Source organism: Sinohyriopsis cumingii, chromosome 2 (genome assembly GCF_028554795.1).
Source record: "Sinohyriopsis cumingii isolate HCF-2022 chromosome 2, ASM2855479v2, whole genome shotgun sequence".
Classification (NCBI taxonomy): domain Eukaryota; kingdom Metazoa; phylum Mollusca; class Bivalvia; order Unionida; family Unionidae; genus Sinohyriopsis; species Sinohyriopsis cumingii.
The window spans coordinates 47,254,010-47,274,676 of NC_142962.1; the positions used below are offsets into that span (position 1 = coordinate 47,254,010).

Genomic DNA, 20,667 nt, shown 5'->3' on the forward strand with positions numbered 1-20,667 from the left:
TGAACAACAGTAGTATATAAACTGTGGCTGCCGATTACTTCTAAAACACCTGTCAAAGAAATCCCACAAATTATATTGTTTTACAGTTATTCACGCTGACTCATATATTGCCCTGTTATTTACCCTTCCTAAGCGTGCGCGCAACAAACCCCCATGGAGCCTCTCGCTATTGTTCCTTTAAGACTATCGTACATGTATTTCTACTCTCGATCAAAATGTTTGTGGTATAATGCTTTTATTTTTTTACGTAGATTCTTTTCATATTTACACTGAAATAAGCTAGCGTGCATTTGTACGATACAGTAGAGTTTAATGATTACTGATTAGCTGAGGGTTAAATACTTGACTGGAGATTACTAATATGGCTCAAATAACACTTATGGCTGCATTTTCTGGTGGATGGACATCTGTCAAATAGATGTCAGGTACATTAAAACATGTTTTTCATTCATTATCCTACCACTTAAGTTAGAAAAAAAATATTTGTTTCACTTCACGACAGCACAGATCTTATGAGCCATGTGGCATCATTAGGCATGTGATCTCATCTTCAGCGATGGACAGAAACAATAAATACTGGAAATCGAGGGGAACAAGTGTTAAAAATTTCAGACTTGGACCTTGGCCTGCAGATTAGCCAACCCCACTTCTTCCAGGCCTTATTTTTGTCCTAAATTTTTCGGCTTATACGCGAGTATATACGGTAAATATGACCTTATGACTTTTTCTATAGGGTTTTCGTTAAAAACTTGTAGTGGGCAAGTTTATTAAATGCTCATCAAATGCTTCAACAGAAGCTGGTAGTGAGATATACATCTACCATGTATTTAAAAAAATCACGTTTTATAATGTAATACTTCTACATGTACTAGTGACAGGTGTGACAAATTTACATGTTACTTGTTGCTGTATTATATTATATGAAACCTTTAAGTAATAAAGGATTTATCAGCATAAATCATAGACCATTTCTCTATCATAATAAATGTTCTTCATATTGGATTATAACAAAATTTTGATTTATTTGTGTAAAAAATATAGGGGATATTTTGTTTTCCTACATTAATACTGTATTTGTTTCCTTGTGTGGCACCAAAAACATGATATTGTGATGAGTGGCAAAGCCACGAGTTAAAATATATAGTTTTTGGTACCAAAAGATGAAATATATCCAGTATTAATGTAGGAAAAGAAAATGTTCTTTTTATTATATACATGTATCAAACTTGTTCCAGAATAAAAGTATAGAAGATTAAACTCACTCTTTAGCACAACACACACCTCACCCCCCTTTTCGTAAATTCGTCTCACTTTCATAGCCTGATTGTATAAATATACATGACTTACGAAAGTGGTAGGATTGAAATGACATAATCTGTGTAACAAGACAACCAGGTTGGATTTTGGATTTGCAACCAAACACTTTTGATGCTGATGCAAATACAATGTTTATTGATGAATGACTTGAATGAGAAAAGAATTACGATTAATACGTGTATGTATAAGATCCAAATATTGTACAAATTAACACAATCTGCACGAATGTAATAATGCAGCAAATGAAAATACAAATAAACAACCTTACACAGTACAAGGACAAAGGTGAATGATTTACGGTAATTTCACACGATGAAAAGAATGATGTGTTTTACTCAAATAGTAAAAGTGAATTCACTCAGATAGTGATAAATTAGGTATTTTACTCAAATAGTACAATGATGAAAACAAAGGGACAGATATTATACAAAATATCTTTACAATCCCCAAACACTGGGTATTACAGACCCCAAAATTAGCCCATGGAGTTACACACTTGTCACCAGCACACTTGGCTACCAGTCACACTGGTCAGTCAAGCAGTCAGTATTCCAGGTAGTCACTGACCACCACTCAGACCGCTCTGGTGGCCTAGTGGTTAGAGTGTCCACCTCGGATGCTGGAGGTTGTGGGTTCGATCCTCGGTTGAGTCATGCCAAAAACTTACAAAAATGGTACTAACAGCTGCCTCTCTTGACGCTCAGCATTAAGAGGTTAGTGTTAGGACTGGTCGGCCTGGTGTCAGAATAATGTGACTGGGTGGGACATCATGCTACATGTCTGCGGCATGATGCTTCACTGCTAGACATCACTATATACTGCCATGCTGCAGACATCGTAGTAATATGACTGAAAAATTGTTAAAGCTATGTTAAAAAATCCAAATCACAGACCACCATTCAGTTCTTTGGTCAGTGAAGCAATCAGCATCCAGCAATTGGTCAGCAATGGGGGCCCTGAGTGGCCGAGTGGTTTAAAGCGCTCTCCGTTACGGATCACTGCCATCTCACCTCTGTCTGCATAGGTTCGAGTCTCAGATTCGGCCAATGTGGGTATGTGAGAAAGCTTGCCAGTAGCTTCTCGAGGGTCGGTGGTTCTTTCTGGGGATTTCCCGGGTTCTTCCTCCACCATTAATACTGGCCGCCATGTATAGCCTATCGTGTGCTGAAAAATGGCATTAAACCCTACAACAACAACAACAACAACAACAAGTCAGCAATGCCCAATCACCTGCTACTTGACCAGCAACACTATTCACTCAGCTCTGCAGCTGCTATGGTTCAGCTTTACAGCTGCTTTGGTCAGCTTCTGTGGTTAGCTCTACAGCTGGTACCACATCGACTCCGATCAGCTGAAAATACATCTAACACCATGCATGACACGTGCATATACGATAAAACGTAATGATGTTTGTTGCGTGTTTAGGCTCTAATAAATGTAACAAAAGAAAGAGTGAAAACAACAAGCTTTGAAAAATTTAACAATTAATTTATTTCCCTGGAAAAACACTGTAAAATGAAAAAATAAGAACTTAATGGTTTTTTAGAATCAAATCCAAAAATAATCCAAGAATAATCCACAAATTAAATTTTAGAAGTTCTAATAATGAAAAGTTCTAATGAATTCAAGTCTGAGTCCCAATGAAAAATCCAAAATGGAAGGCGATGACTTATACTGTAGCTATTATTTTGCTGTTGTGTCTACATTTCTTTGCTGATTCACAAACGTTATTTTGGTGATTGAATTTCTGAAATAAAATTTAAGAAAAATGTCTTTGTCCAAGAATTCTGTATGAGCACTCAAATATTTCCAGGAAAAAGAATTAATCTTATAGAATTCAAATAATCTGAATAAAAATTAAAATATAACTCCAAACTGGTCACAAACAATCACTTTTCCAGTGTCCAAGGCAAAAGCCCAAACTGAGAAATATGTTTCTAAACATCACTATTAAATCTAAATACTGCGCAATTTTGGAATACCCAGAATTGTGAAATAGAGGCTGTTTAAATCTAACATCACATACTTCCAGTATGACCTTGATAAAAACCAGTCATTTTACTCAGAGAATAAAATAAAAATAAAAAGTTGTTTACTTGTCTCAGTGATTTCTGAATTAAGGTCGGAAACTAAGCCAAAGATAGAAACAGTGTTTCTACTATTATGTGTTCATGAAAAGAGTCAAACTGAATTTTCTGGAAAATATATTCCTAGTAAACAAATTACACTACTTTGATATGTAATAAAATTAAAATAAAAAGATTTTAAAACTTACGAACAATTAAATTAAATCAAATTTAAATTAAATCAAATATACGTAACATGTTATATACTGTAAGCTAAACAGATTACATTATTGGCACAATAATTACAAAGCAAGAAACAGGTTCAGAAATGAACCTACATGTGTCCGATAAAAATCTTACGGTACTAAATGTTTCTTAATACAACTTTACATTGCTAATATAAATCTCTTGCTACATCACAAACAAGAATAGAAAATATTTGCCACAGTTAATTCCATTTTTGCCATTTTGTAAACCTTTGACCCTATTTGAAAACAATGCAAGTTCGATTCAGCAATACATCACAATACTTTTTTTTGTTGTTGTCAAGGAAGGAAGGAAAATAACTTCACCAAGACACAGATTCCCTAGGCACACACAATCAAGCATTGCGTGCCATGATGGGAAATCTTACATTTTCAAATGTGAAAATATATGTTTATATTTTCATGTGTAAAAATATATGAATGATATGTATAGGAATGAAACAAAATTTGAAAAATATTTTGCCAGTAAGTCTATATTTGACGCTTAAGTATATAATGAAATACTGTATTCTGCTAATAGAGGAATAATTACTATTTGAAGTAAAGATACAATTATTATCTTATCTTCAGGTAACCATTCTTTGAGTAGTGAGAAAAAGTAGCGGCCCATGTCAAATTCTTAGTGGACCCTTTTGAAAATCTTAATGGGTTATTGGCCCCATTAGGCAAAATCCTAGATTTAAACATGGTGGGGATATTGGCTTCCATGTTGACCCTATCAGATTTAACCCAGGTGAGAACAGCCATGCTATATTGGCCCTATAAGGCTGAATCCTAGATGGGCTTTGGACTTCCATGTTATGTTGCAACCAAGTTAATTTCTTTATAGTGAGGTTGAGAGCTCAGAGGATTATTTTTTAAATTATTTTTCAGTTCTGTTGATCGTGTCTTAATGAATGTATAAATGTTTGTTTTTGCAGGGGACTGTGGAAACAAGGTTACCAATGTCAAGGTAGGTCTCTTACCAAATTTACCATGTACATGTATATTTGTATATAAGTCATGTCCGACTGCATACATAGACCTTGATCAACGAATGCGTTATTCAGTGGTCGATCAGGGTCAGTGTTTGTTTTAATTATACATCTTAACAAACTGCTTTGATCAAAATTTGCTGGTACATTATGCAATGATACATCTGTAGCTTTACTGTTGGATCTATGTATAAGCAAGTACTTATAGTACAGATATTGATTTTACCAGATTGACCCATGTATGTGTACCACTATAGTTAGGCATGCATTTTACAAGAGAGTTGTTGTAAAATTCAGAGATGATATTAGGATGTAATGTTAAATCCTGGCCATAAAACCAGACCTGTAGATAAACAGCTTCTTTGTATATTTTACTTAGACAATTTAACTCAAATGCATGCAATTTAAAAAAACATAGGTTTCAAATTTGCCAAACAATTTTAATTTTAGGCATTTTGTCCAAATTTGGTTACATATTGCTCCTATCCTCAGTCTGTGTTGTTTATGAATATGATGGTATGTTTGATCAATGTAAACTTTGCTAGTTGTTCAAGGTCCATGTATTCTGTGCATGTTTGAAATGATAGAACTTGATCACTGTGAGAACACTTATTCAAACAGAGCCATATAATCAAACACACTGTGAACTATTCTTGGTCTTGCTGCATTCAAACAAAGCTTGATAAACATTTCAATGATTAAGATTTAGTCATGCAATGAAAGAGTTTTGTTTTGTAGCTTTTCAAAATGTCCTATCGAAAGTTAACAGGACAGTACCAATCCAGTGAGGGAAACAACACAATTTATTAAATTCTTATCTTGAGCTCCTATAAAATAATCAGTTGAGATGGATGAAATAAAACATAGTGTTTCCATGCCCTTCTGATTTTTTAAGGAGGTCTGGGAATTCAACCAGAATTTGAATTCCATTAAAATGTCATTTAAGCCAGCTTGAAAATTACTTTTTGTCATAAAATGCCCTGGAATTTGATAATTTGATATTAAAAAGCTAAAATGAAGATTTTGTTAGAGAAAATAGGTTATGTTTCCACTGCATCTTTGCAGTGAATGATTTTGCAACGATTGTCATATTATGTTGATAGCCTTGGTTGAGTCTGATAACTAAGAGATTTTTTGCACATGTGGCTTCAACTGCAGTATTGGCATCTTAAATTGAAGTATCAGACTTTAACAAATGTTTCCTGAAATTTTTCTTCTTAAAAAATGACTAATTAAATAGTACAACAGTGTGTCGAATTCAATTTGTCATTTTATCCTTAAAATCTCCTGAAAAATAAAAAACATTTGGGTGCAGAAACCTTTTACATACCTTCATGTGTCTGTGACACAACAAATTGGGAGCAATAGTCTTTCAGCAGTACATCTGTGTACGTGATAGCCTATTGTGTGTTGATTTGAGGAGATTGATCTGTTGACAATTAACTATATATTAGATCTGTAGAAAATTTCATAATTTATGGTGAAAGATACCAAACTTGTTAAATATATTATTGTGTGTCAGGGGCTGATGGTTATGCTAACTCTGGGATATGGATGCAGAATTGCTCGTGTTTGCCTTCTAGGATGTATGCATAAGAAAGCATGCATTATATCAGTAAGTTTCTCATTAACCCGATGCCTTACATGTTGGCGTGTTGGCCATCAAGAAGTGTGCAGCTATATGTTGTTGATATAAAAGATAAAGTGATAATTTGAAATTTAGATTTTATATTGTGATTTTCATCAGGTGGGGTTGTGGTTTGGGAAAATGCAAAACTTAATTCCGAATACATTGGAATGCAATAGCTCTTTTCTTGGTGGAATCTGTGCATGCTAAATTGATACAACAGTTGATCATTTACATAAACTGTGCAAGTAGGGAGAATAGAGGTTATATTGCACTTTGATGGGATTTACGACTTCCAGGTCTTCAGCTGTGGCTTCGGATCCTGCCATCCTGGGGCAGCAACCATGGTGTGTCCTTGGGCATGGCACTTTGCTGCAGTTGCCTTGGCACTAAATAACCAGCCTGTGTTGCTGTGCCATAAAGCACCAAACCAAACAACATGTCATAGGTAAAGCTGTTAATCAACACATCAAAGATTGTATAATCAAGGCTGGAAGACACTTGTGAAGTAAAACACTAGATCTTCTAGTACCCACAAATTCTCATTCCAGATAATTTTCTGTTCAAATGTAGCTTAACAACCATAAATTGTAGTATCAGTGTTTTTTTTATCTGATTAAAACAGGTTTTATTTTTCAGTAGGGTAATCTGTCAATTCAAAATTAGCTTGTGTTTGACAGTACTAAGGAAGTAAAAATACAGTTAAACATAACTAAGATTGAAGTACATGATTTGTTTACCAAGCTCTGTTGTAGTTACAGCCTTTTTCATGTCCTGTTCCATTGTATTGTCCAATTAATTTTTGCATTATACAGTTTTGGAGACATTAAAGTAGTTAAACCTTGAGCACCTTTCTCCAAGTGTTTATTATGATTTGTTTTGTATTTTTGTGTTTATTATGGTTTGATTTATATTTTTGTGTTTATTATGGTTTGATTTGTATTTTTGTGTTTATTGTGGTTTGATTTGTATTTTTGTGTTTACTATGGTTTGATTTATATTTTTGTATTTATTATGGTTTGATCGATATTTCTTTGTTTTTTATGGTTTGATTTGTACTTTTGTACCAAACAAATTTGATCTAGGTGACAAAAAGACTTGCTGTTGCTCGACTTTCAGAAAAAGAATCTTTCATTAAATGCAAACTAGGGCACAAATTAATAAAAAAGGGCAGACATTGCAAAATAAATGTTAAATAGAACAAAATTGTTTTTTTTATATTTTACCATACCATTTACATTTATATGTTGTAAGAGAATACATTTTTATAGGATGCCAGGGCCTTCAAAAGTGGTTTGTTTTTAAATAAATGAGGTTGAAACTGCATTATATGAATTGAATTCCTTAAATGATATTGTTACAATATTTATTACAGTATATACACAGTAATGTGCATTTCTTACTATCTGATGTGCATGTTTTTTTATGTGATGAGCAATTTTAAAATCAGGATATTACTGTATGTTGCATATTTCTTATTATATCATGTGCTGTTATTATATGCTGTACATCATTTCTATGGTGATGTGCATTTCTAATGATATGCCTTTTATTTTTAAATATGTGCTGTATGTTCGTTATTATTTATTGTGTGTTTGCTAATATATAATGTGGTAAAATACAAACTTTAAATGCAGTATAAACTTCTGAGGCAGACTCTAGGGTATTTCTGCACTTATGTTAATAAAATAAAAATTGCTTATACATTTCAAAAAAATTATACTATTTCCTTGCACCTTTAGAAACCTACTGTTTTCAGCAATTTTTATTTCCATCTGTTTGCTAAAAATTCTGTCAGTGAAGCATTTTTAAATCTTGTACTGGAAATAGCAGGTTTCTGGACAATTTTCATGATAAGGCACTTGGAGCCAGTATTTAAAAAATGGTTGTTAAATATCTGAGTAATTGTTTGGGGGTGTTAAATTTGATGCAAAAATACTTTACAACCTGCCTCAGGTTCCTTATGTACATGTACCTGCATTGGGGGCAAGATGGTAAAAGTTCCTTTACAAGTCAACAAAATTTCACTTCTTGATGTGACAATGAGACCAAATCAGTACATACATTACTTAGATGCCAACAGAATGCCCATTTGTTTTGGTTGTGTTTTATAATGTTGAAAAATCGAATTGGCATACTCTCACCCATACTAAAATCTGTTGTTGTTGTTGTTTTTGTGAGCTTGATTCCATTTTAGCACATAATAACCTATACATGACATCCAGTATAACTGATGGGGGAGGAACCCATAAAAACCCAGGGAAAAACCACCAACCCACAGGAAACTACTAGCAAGCTTTCTCACATAAGCAGATAGGCTGAGCCCTGGCTCGAACCCTCACAAACAGGTGAGATGGCAGTAATCGTTTGGCCACCTGGGGCCTGTCATAGCATAAATAATAATAATAATAATAATAATAAAGACTTTATTTTTGGTGGGTGACTATTAGTTACAAATGAGAAACTAATCTACTTTGAGGCCTTCAATTATGAACTTATAAGGTCCAGGCTAATAATAATATGTTCACAGACACAGACACACACACACATAAGCAAATATACAGTATATAAACAACCATAAGGACATCACATAATAAAGTTTGCACACAGCATATAATTGTATTTTACTACATCATATTATGACAAATGCAAATCAGATAATAATAAATGTACAGTATATAACTAATGATGATGATGATGATGATGACAATGATGATGATAATAGTGCTTTATGTATGCCAAGAATTTCATCATGGCAAGTCATCTTAAAGTTTGAGCTTTGTAGACAGCATATTATTGGAGATGTACAGCATAAAAGAGTAACATTAAAAGTGCACAACACAATAAAATACACAGATCATGTAACAAGACCTTCACATTTTATGGTGAAACACATGCAGCTGTTACAACTCTATGGTCTTAAAATAAGTAACAAGCAAGAACAAAACCAAAAATTTTTTTATAATTAAAAACATAATTTATTTCCCTAGAATGCAAAGTAAAATAATTAAATATAACAGACAGAATTGAAAGTGAAATCCAAAAGTCTTAAATGTTCTATCAATTCCAAAAGCATTGAGCATTCCAAATGAGTTCTACAAGAAGTCTGAATGCTGGTCAGTAATGTAGTAATATATCAAGTGTACAGAAGAATTACTTTGATTCAATTGCTTATACTGTACTTTATAAATTCATCAAAAAACAATATTAAAGTTGCCTAAGCATGTGAGCTCCATTGGTAATTTATCCTTAAAAATTCAGAATTTTGAATTCAGTTCTTGATTATTAAAATGTGACGTACATTGTATTTAGAAAGAAAAAAAAATTTGGGTGTAAAAGCTGATAAAACACAGTAGTGATAAGGAAAAAATTGAATGCAGAATGAAAAAAGTCAAATGAAAGTATTTTTTCCATTATATCAAAAATGGATCACTTGCATTATTAAAACAAACACCATTATATCAAAAATGGATCATTCAAGTTATTGGAACAATCACAATTACATCTAAAATGGATCAGTTGGTTTATGAAACGAACAGTGTTACATCTAAAATGGATCAGTTGGTTTATGAAATGAACAGCGTTACATCTAAAATGGATCAGTTGGTTTATGAAACGAACAGCGTTACATCTAAAATGGATCAGTTGGTTTATGAAACAAACAGCGTTACATCTAAAATGGATCAGTTGGTTTATGAAACGAACAGCGTTACATCTAAAATGGATCAGTTGGTTTATGAAATGAACAGCGTTACATCTAAAATGGATCAGTTGGGTTATGAAACAAACACCATTACATCTAATATTGATCGATGAGTTCTTAAAACAAACACCATTGTAATGAAAATTTAATCAGTTCAGTTATTAAAACAATCACCAATAAATCACAGCCGGATCAGTTCACTGTTTAACACCATTACATCTAAAATGGATCCATTGGTTCAAGAGCAGCTACTGCTTGTGTGTGTTACACAACTTCCTTGTGAATATATGTGCATGTTCTGTCATTCTTTTAACTTATATATATGTTTCCAGTTAGCCCACCAACCTGTTTCTAATTGCTGAACCTATTTCTTTTTTACCCCCATGGTTATCCCCCCACCCCCAAAAAACCAACACAACAAAAATAACTTCAGATATTGTTTACACAAAACAATTCTGACCTGAAATGATTTTTGGCTAATTTGGCCTTAAATCCAATGATATTTATGGTATGGCCCTGCATCAATTGTGCAGCTTGTATTGTGTGTCAGTGCATTGTCAGTCAGCTTTTTTTAAACTTCTGATAATACCACTGGATCAATTTTGACCAAAGTTGGCACAGAACATCCTACCAAGAAGCACTGTTTAATTTATACAAACTATGCCAATCAAAATATAGCTACCATTGTTAAAAGTACTAAAAACTTTTAAACCACTTCTCAAAAACAGCTAGCTGAACAGAATTTGATGGATCATGGCTGGAAGACAAAAAGATACCAATGCACATTCAAATATAGCCACTGTTAGTAAAAAGAAATATCGCTGTGACTAAATATACACAAACCTTTTAATGACTTCTTCAAAACTGCTATTATATTTTGATCCCAGTCTTGACAGGAAGCATCATGGCATGGAAGCCTTTCAAGTTTTTGGAATGGCACCAATCCACTCCTGAGTATGACTAACATTACTAAAAGTGGAGAATTCTTCATTGACTTCTATTCCAGAAGAGTTAAATAGAATTTTACAAATCTTGATAGAAAGCATCCTGGCCTGAAGACCTGTCAGATTAATACAGATGTTGCTGGTTCAGGATCGAATATGACAACTGTTTATATAGAAAGAGAAACATTAAGATGAATTATTGTCAAAAACTGCTACCAGGGATATTGAATTTGACCAAATCTGATAGAAAACATCATGGGGGCTATAAAATTCAAACAAATGATGCCAGTCTACCACTAACAGGATACAAAATATTTGCACATATTACATGTACCTCAAATAACTGCTGAACAGATTTTAACCAGCTTTTTTTGTCACAAACCATCCTGGTATACTGGCTTTTCAGAAATGGACAAATGATGCTGATTTACTATAAAATGTAAATGAAGATAGAATATGTAGAAAAATGAAGAAACTATGTTTTCATAACATGCAGTTAACAGCATTTGAAGAAATTTCAACAGAAAGCATACTACTGACCTAGATTTCTTGGCAAACTGCTGTTGCATTTTTGGCTGTTGGGAAGATGTCATCCAGGTGAGAGTCCTTAGGCACATTTTGACTCATTTTATTTTGTAAGCATTAACTTGAAATAAAGAAAATTCTTCATTTGGCATCAGACTCAATCACTGACGTCTTCCTATGGGTGGTATTGATATATTGGCTGTTCAATTGTCAATCATTCAGATGTATACCTATGTGTGGTCTTCATGTATTGTCTGTTCAACTGTAAGTCATTATGGTGTCTTCCAATGGGTGGTCTTCAGACGCTGACTGCTGAGATGTCATTCTTTTCCAACATCTTTTTGGTGTTCTTCATGCATTGGTTGTTTGTCTGTCCATCATTTCAGTGTGTTCCTATGTGTGTTGTTACCGCTCCGGTGGCCTAGTAGTTAGAGCGTCCGCCTCTGAAACGGGAGGTTGTGGGTTCGATCCCCAGCTGAGTCATACCAAAGACTTACAAGCATGATACTAGCAGCTGCCTTGCTAGGTGCTCAGCATTAAGAGGTTAGTGTTAGGACTGGTGGGCCTGTTGTCCAGATAATGTGACTGGGTGGGACATCATGCTACATGTCTGTGGCATGATTCCCCAGTGCTAGACATCATTATAAACTGCCACACTGCAGACATCGAAGCAATATGACTGAAACTTTTTTAAAGCTACGTTAAAAAATCCTAATCACACACACCTATGTGTGTTCTTTATATATTGGTTGTTCAACTGTCCATCATTTTGATGTGTTCCTATGGGTGTTCTTTATGCACTGGCTGTTCAACTGTCAATTATTCCGATGTCTTTGAACCCCTCTATAGCGGAATTGTTGCAAATACTGAGTGATCTGTACTGTATCTTTTGATACTTTATCAATGTACAACACCTTCAGTTAAAAGAGACGTGTTTTAAAAGCTTAAGCAGTAGATAGAATGAAAAGGAATGGTAAGTTCAACACTGTGATTTTGCTGAAGGGAAACAAATGGACACTTGGATTATCTGTCCATATATCCATAATCAGACAGACAAGTCTTTTTATTACTCCTGACAAACTGCATGGTTCCAGCATGCTATGTGTGATGGCAGGTCTTGGTCTGTGGGGTTTAGAGTTGGACTCAAATTATAAGCGAGTATATACAGTGATTTTACTTAACATTGTTAGTATGTATAATTTTTAAAAAAAATGTTTACTACATATTGTTAGCATGGTTAGGTTCATTGTACTGCATGTTGTTGGCATAGTTTGGTATCTTTTACTAGATGTTGGTGGGCCCCGAGTGGCCGAGTGGTCTAAAGCGCTGTCCGTTACAGATCACTGCCATCTCACCTCTGTCTGCGTGGGTTCAATTCTTGGATTAGGCCAATGTGGGTATGTGAGAAAGCTTGCCAGTAGCTTCTCGTGGGTTGGTGGTTCTTTCAGGGGTTTTACCAGGTTCTTCCTCCACCATTAATACTGGCCGCCATGTATAGCCTATCGTGTGCTGAAAAATAGCGTTAAACCCTACAACAACAGCTAGATGTTGTTTGCTTGGTTAGGCTCTTTGTACTACAAGTTGTTAGCTTGGTTAGGTTCCTTTTACTACATGTGGTTGGCTTGGCTTGGTTAGGGTCTTCTGTTGTTGAATGTTTTAAACTCATAAATATGCAAATTTTGATAGTATTAAACAAATACCTTTTTTTGATATGCTATTTCAGTCTATCTAACAGGATATATTAACTATTTTTGTAGAATTGTATTTAAAATTTGTAAAGGAGATTAAACTGTCATACAGAAATAAGAGAGCAGACTTTGATATGTAGTCCATAAAATCTGAATGATTTTAGTGTCAAATTGTGTTGGGTAGCTGTCAGTGCCTGCATAACAAGTTAAAACTATACACCTGCACACCAAGTTTAATTGATTGACATGTATGTTATTGATCGGCTTGAAATATTAGACAGATATTGAGGAAAAGGTCAGTGTTACTCACCAGTGACAGACGTTATTCCGGGGAATAATAATAATACTAAGTGAGTACTAAAACATGCCGTAGTATTGGCCTCTCATTTACACATCTCTGCAGAAAGGATATTACAAATAAAAACAATACTAGTAATTGTCATTGTCAGTGTCATCATTGTTTGGAAAACTTTGTATACTGTAATCGGGAATTGTCCCCACCATGAGTGTACAAAGATAATTCAAATGCATATTAAACTTAAATTTTAGCAGTATATAGCAGTTCAGTTTTTTTTAAACGGGACTGACACTGCTGAAAATATAAAAGTCCCATCCAGGTGGATGTAAAATAATTTAACAGAATGCAAGTAGGTAAATAATTTAAGGTTTTGATAGATATGCAGGAAAACGAAGTAAATAAATCACATCTCATGATTTTATATACTTGTTTTATAACCAAATCAATAACCAGTTCTCAAATTAATAATTTAGCATATTCTAGGACAATCTTATCCAAATTTGATATTGTTGTTGTTGTTGTGGGGTTTAATGCCATTTTTCAGCACACGATAGGCTATACATGGCGGCCAGTATTAATGGTGGAGGAAGAACCCGGGAAAACCCCGGAAAGAACCACCGACCCACGAGAAGCTACTGGTAAGCTTTCTCACATACCCACATTGGCCGATTCTGAGGCTCGAACCCATGCAGACAGAGGTGAGATGGCAGTGATCCGTAATGGAGAGCGATTTAGACCACTCGGACACGCGAGGCCCCAAATTTAATATAGTTATGTCCATGAATATGATGAGTTTGTGATTTGCGTGTTCCATTTTTTGATGTACACTTAAAACCAGCCAATGAATATTTCAGACTGTATTCAAACTTTTCTGTTATAATCTTAGATTTCAGGCAGATGGTTTGCTTTTTGTTTTATAAAGTAGTGAGACATTTACTTACAGCAACTAATGATGAAATTTCTCTCTTTAAAGCACAGCATGTTAACATGATCATAAATCTTTCCTTTGCACTTTTCACAGCTTCCTCTTTTCATTTCAGGATTTATCAGGCAGTGCCTGATAGAATACTGCACTCATGTCCGCACTAGGAATTGCTAAACACCCTGTTATGCTTTTTTGAAATAATGAGCCCTGAAATTAGTAGTCATACAATGTAAGATGATCACATGATATTTTTGTTTTAATGCTACATCTTAGTACCTAAATAACGGCCTTGTGTTGTTTGTTCCCAAGTCAACAGACAGGAGAACGAGAGGCAATCTTATCAGGAATATCTCACACACTTGGCAGCCCATATTGACACTGTTTCACAAATTCAGATCTAATTGATTATATTTACTTTGCAGTCTTTATCATGATGGAATCAAAATCTGACAGTAGCAAATGGACACATTTTCTTGTTCTGTTCAGCTTGTTGGAATGCAGTGGAATCCAGGAATGCTGTTTGGTTAGCTTGAAGAATGTTTCTTTAATGAAAAGAATAAAAATGTGCCATTTAATATTCAAGAAAGTGTTTTGATAGCTTCATTTCGTTCAAGATATATATCATCCTTTTAACCAATTTCAGCTCCATCGCAATTTAACCAACTGAAATATAGGTCAACAGAACCTGAAAACATGTCCATTTGCTTATGTGAGAATTTGAATTTTTTTGAAAAATGACATAGTAAGTAGAGTAAGTAGAGTGTGTTTAAATCAGCATGACTTTGTGGACAAGCTTTAGTATGTGCTGTCAGATGTGTGAGGTATTATTGAAAATTTGGTCCCGTTCCAATGTCAACATCAGAACACACTACATAATGCCATTATTTAGGCATTAAGAAGTAACACCAAAACAAAATGTCATGTGATATGTCTTATATTGTAGGACTATGCAATTAGGTGCTTTCTGATGAATGATTGGCCTTGAAATAAGAGTTGTATTGGTTCATGCTTGCTGAAAACCAGTCATAAACAAATTCATTTAGTTTTTCTTACTGTGCTGACCTTAAATTTGGTACCACATTCATTGTTCTTACATTCAGTGATGTGTTCAGGTTTTCATTTTAGAGTGCACAAATACAGTATGAGAAATGAACTTATTAATTGAACTGATTGCAGCTTTCTTTTCTTTTATACAATAATAATTTATGCAGGAGTTCTTTGCCAAAGCCATGGAATTTTCAAATAATTTTGAGTAATCATGGTTGTCTTATAAACAACTCTTATTTATTTCCATAACATGAAAGGAATTGCATTTAGTGGTACTGTACCTGCTTGTTTAGTGTAAAAGTTTTAGTTCATAAACAGTCAGCTTTGACATCATTTATTTCACACCTGTATTAAATGGCTTCATTTGATGGATCATTCATGTGCAAATATTTTACTACTATCTTCAAAAATTAGGCTACAGAAACATGTTTCCTATTGCACTGGTTTTAAAAATAGGGTAGGTAGGTATGTATTTTAAAAAATATTGTTTATATTATAATGATTAGTGTACATGTAATATACTAATTGCTTCAAATTACTGGGAAAAACTGGCTCAGTTAGTTGCACAAACCAATTTTGGGAATATTTTTTTAATAAAATTGTTTAAATGGGGGGTGGGGTGCTACATTGTGCAGTGAGAAACAGGGATGGTTGGTCCACCGGAAACATATTTTTTGCCTTAACAAGACACACTTTACATCACTTAACAGGTTGACAACACAGCTCATGGAATGTCATTTGTATAGGTAGCAAGGTAAACACAGCCAAGTTTTGAAGGCAGGTTTACAATAAATTTGAAAGAATGGTTCAGAGAATGCCTCCAGGATCAGGAATTTAGATGTTTCAGTTTGTAGAGATTCTGTGACAAAGAATATATTTGAAAAAACTGTTCCAATCCAAATTGTTTGGTTTATAGAGAAGTCTAAATTAGTCAAGGTCTGGTTTTCAGAAGTTTCACTGGATATATTCCACTCATGCAGGAAAACAGTTTTGAGAATATCCTTTATATAGTACCCCCACCCCCGCATTCTCTGCTTTCATTGCTAATTATGCAGATAAAACAAGAAATGCTCTCATGGGAATGAATTGATCTTTTTTTCGTGAAAAGTAATCTCTTCCAAGTGTTTTTTGCTCTAATGGTCATGACTAGAAAAGCTTATGTGATGGCCTTTTGTCTATGATCCATTTACCTATATCCATCCATTAGCACAAGTTGTTACCACTACTTCATGACCCTAAGTGAAAATGTTGCTGCTGAGACATCCAGTATGGCCAAAATGGTAGCCATATTGAAAATTTTGTTATTACTACTTCTCATGAATTTATGGTCATATCAGCATGGGGTTTTCACTAAAAGATTCTTATGATGTCTAGTTGGTCCTAAAATAAAATGGTGTTAATCTAATGTCCAATATGGCCACCATGGCAGTCATCTAAAAAATTTAATTGTTACTTTTCCTGTCAGAAAGTCGTATCAGCATGGGATTTTCACCATAATGTCTAGTTGGTCTGAAATAGCAATGGTGTCAGTCTAATCTCAAATATGGCCACCAAAATAGCCATCTTGAAACCCTTGGTTTTGCCACCCCTTCTGAACAGAAGGTCATATTGACATAAAGACTACATGTGATGTTATTGTTGCCATAGATGGATGGTTGTTGTTGTGGGGTTTAATGCCATTTTTCAGCACACGATAGGCTATGCATGGCAGCCAATATTAATGTTGGATGAAGAACCCGGGAAAACCCTGGGAAGAACCACTGACCCACGAGAAGCTACTGGCAAGCTTTCTCACATACCCACATTGGCTGAATCCTAGACTCGAACCCACACAGACAGAGGTGAGATGGCTGTGATCCATAATGGAGAGCGCTTTAGACCACTAGGTGCCCCATTGGATGGTTGTATCAGCATGAGATTTTTTCCTGAATACTTCTTGGAATATCTAGTTGGACCTAAATGAAAATGGTGCTGATCTGACATCCAATATGGCTGCTGTGTTGAATACTTTTTTGCTGCTCATCTTCAATAGAAAGTCATATTGACATGGAGCTTTTCACCAGAATTATTCTTATAATATATGGTTGGTTGTGAATGCAAATGGTGCAGATCTGACCACTGAAAAGCTGTTTGTTATCACTCCATCCAGATGGGTGATCATATTCATTTTGGTTTCTGCCAAAAGACTTCTTTTGATGGTCCTAAATGAAAAATGGTGCTCATCTGACCTCCAGTATGGCCATTATTGCAGCCATCTTGAAAATCTCATTGCTATTCTTCCTGAATAGATGGTAATATTCACATGAGGTTTCACCAGAAGACTTCTAATGATATCTAGTCAGTTCAGAATGGTAATTGTGCCAATCTTAAATAATTTTGTCACAGGTCATTTAGGTCTGAATTCAGTGCGGAAAAAATAGCACAATCACATAACGATTGATGAAGCACATTTACTTTTTTGTACGTTGCAAGTTGGTAAAAGATAGTTTGCATTTGAAGCCGCCATTGGTAGTGTTTGTAAGCATGACATTTTTCCTGCTAAAAGGAAACTTTCAGGGCACAGTAAACATGTTCCAGTCACATTGGAAAATGAAACAATCCATCAGATTCCATTGCTTTTATTTAAGTTTGTACTGACTTCCTTTGAAGAAAGGTTCTTTGTTTTTATTGAAGATTGTAGTCGCCTTTCTTTGATGAAGGGTGCATGTGTTATTGAAGTCACCACTAATGGACAGCTTTGGAAAACCAAACAAATGCCCATTTCTTATTGTGGTGTTGACATCAAATAATTGTTTTGCATGACAGACACTGATTTTTTTCCATTTGCTTTGTATCTTTTCATAACAATCGATGCTTCAAAGGTAATCTGTTTTCTTTGAAATTTCAGCATACTTTTTTTATCTGGGTACATTATTAAAAAAGGAATTGGCCGTCATTTGGTTGATTGTAGTGACTGTTCCTTCCTGGCTATTGAATATACCAACAAGTAAGATCTTGTTGGGTTTTTTTAGGATGGGGTTTGCTGGTTTTTTTTCTCACATTTGTGGTAGCAGAGTGATGCTGCCTTCCATGCATGCGTCAGAAATTTAAAAAAGGGTCAACGGACAATAGAGATGCAAGTGCTTTGGTTTGATGACAGGGATTATTGCAGAAAATATGAGTGCTCTGAAGGATTTAATTCAGATTGAAGAGAAGAGGAATTTTACTTACTATCCACATACAAATCTCAGTCTATGTAAATATTTTAATTACTAGTGAGTGGCCAAAAATTCAACAAAAGATAGATTATGAGATAATGCCTCATCTGGTTGATCTCTGCTTCCAGAAGTGTCAACAACACAAAAAGTGGATATCTCACAACATACAGTACTCCTGCTAGATGTCAATATAAGTGGATTATGATTGTTTTGTCAGTATGGACAAAGAATTGATATATGTAACAATAGATAAATTTCAGTGCATTTTATATCTAGTTTCTGTTTTCTTTCATGGGGCCTCTGAATTTCTCTGCTCCTAACCAATGATTGTATACATAAGTTTAAACATCCATATGATATATTTTGCCACGAATTAAAAAAATCACAATTTGTGACAACAGCAAAGCCCTGCACAAATCTTTGAATAAACTTTTTACACATTATTTTTCGTACTTTTAAGAGAAAAAACTATTTTCTCATGTATGAGAAAAATGCATATAAAATTTCAGGAGCCATGCCACGATCATCTTGTATTATTCATATGTGATCTCTTTCCCAAAATAATAATTAACTTTTAAAGTTTTTTTAGTACTTTTAAGTAAGGATTTTTTGGGTGTACGAAAAAATTACATGTATATGAATTTTTGGGAGCCACACAACGACCATGTTATATCCGAATTCATGTTATAACAGAGCATGCTATAGCGGGATCACACTGCACTATATACAAATACAAAGATTTTTGTATCAAGAAGTTGATGGATGTAAGAAAAATCGTTAGTCATTCATAATACCTCTACTGATCAAAATGTACATTGTCTCTTTCAGTCTGCACATGTGTAGTACATAAACGGTGTCACCAGCATGTTGTTACGAAGTGTCCAGGATCCAAACATGTAGATGATGAGGTAAGATATATGTGGTGAAATTTTGTATATAGATTTGTATTTAGAGAGCTTTAGTGTATGCTTATGTATGCAGATATTGATAGCAACCAGGTTTATATGCCACTGTAGGGAGATATTGATAGCAACCAGGTTTATATGCCATTGTATGCAGATATTGATAGCAACCTGGTTTATATGCCACTGTAGGCAGATATTGATAGCAACCAGGTTTATATGCCATTGTAGGCAGATATTGATAGCAACCAGGTTTATATGCCATTGTATGCAGATATTGATAGCAACCAGGTTATATGCCACTGTAGGCAGATATTGATAGCAACCTGGTTTATATGCCATTGTATGCAGATATTGATAGCAACCAAGTTTATATGCCCATGTAGGGAGATATTGATAGCAACCAGGTTATATGCCATTGTGTTCAGATATTGATAGCAACCAGGTTATATGCCACTCTATTCAGATATTAATAGCAACCAGGTATTTATGCCACTGTAGGCAGATATTGATAGCAACCATATTTATATGCCACTGTAGGGAGATATTGATAGCAACCAGGTTTATATGCCACTGTAGGCAGATATTGATAGCAACCTGGTTTATATGCCTATGTAGGGAGATATTGATTGCAACCAAGTTTATATGCCATTGTATGCAGATATTGATAGCAACCAGGTTTATATGCCACTGTAGGCAGATATTGATAGCAACCTGGTTTATATGCCCACATATGCAGATTTTGATAGCAACCAGGTTATATGCCATTGTGTGCAGATATTGATCGCAAACATGTTATATGCCATTGTATTCAGATATTGATAGCAATCAGGTTTATATGCCCATGTAGGGAGATATTGATAGCAACCAGGTTTATATGCCATTGTATGCAGGTATTGATAGTAGCCTGGTTTATATGCCCATGTATGCAGGTATTGATTGCAACCAGGTTATATGTCTTATGTTACATGCTTAGGCTCTAATAAACAGAAACAAAAGAAAGAGTGAAAACAAAAAGCTTTGAAAAATTTCACAGATAATTTATTTCCCTGGAAAAACAATGTAAATAATCCAAGAATAATCCATGAATTAAATTTTAGGACTCCTAGTAATGAAATGTTCTAATGAATTAAAGTTTTAGTCACGACAAATATTCCAAAATGGAATGCGATGATGTATACTGTAGCT

At 34.5% G+C, this 20,667-nt stretch overlaps 1 protein-coding gene across 4 annotated transcripts in view; it reads left to right on the forward strand.

Annotated features, from left to right (window-relative positions):
• Positions 1 to 20,667, forward strand: part of LOC149804774 (calcium-independent protein kinase C-like) — a 105,899-nt gene that overhangs the window by 21,351 nt on the left and 63,881 nt on the right. For all 4 annotated transcript variants that reach the window (XR_016416619.1, XR_016416618.1, XR_016416620.1 and 1 more), the window contains exons 4-5: positions 4,570 to 4,601; positions 19,406 to 19,485. Coding sequence is in view for 1 of the 4 variants with exons in the window: in XM_089944363.1 (XP_089800489.1) it covers positions 4,570 to 4,601; positions 19,406 to 19,485 (112 nt within the window). In the remaining 3 variants the exon portion in view is untranslated. The remainder of the gene's footprint in view (positions 1 to 4,569; positions 4,602 to 19,405; positions 19,486 to 20,667) is intronic.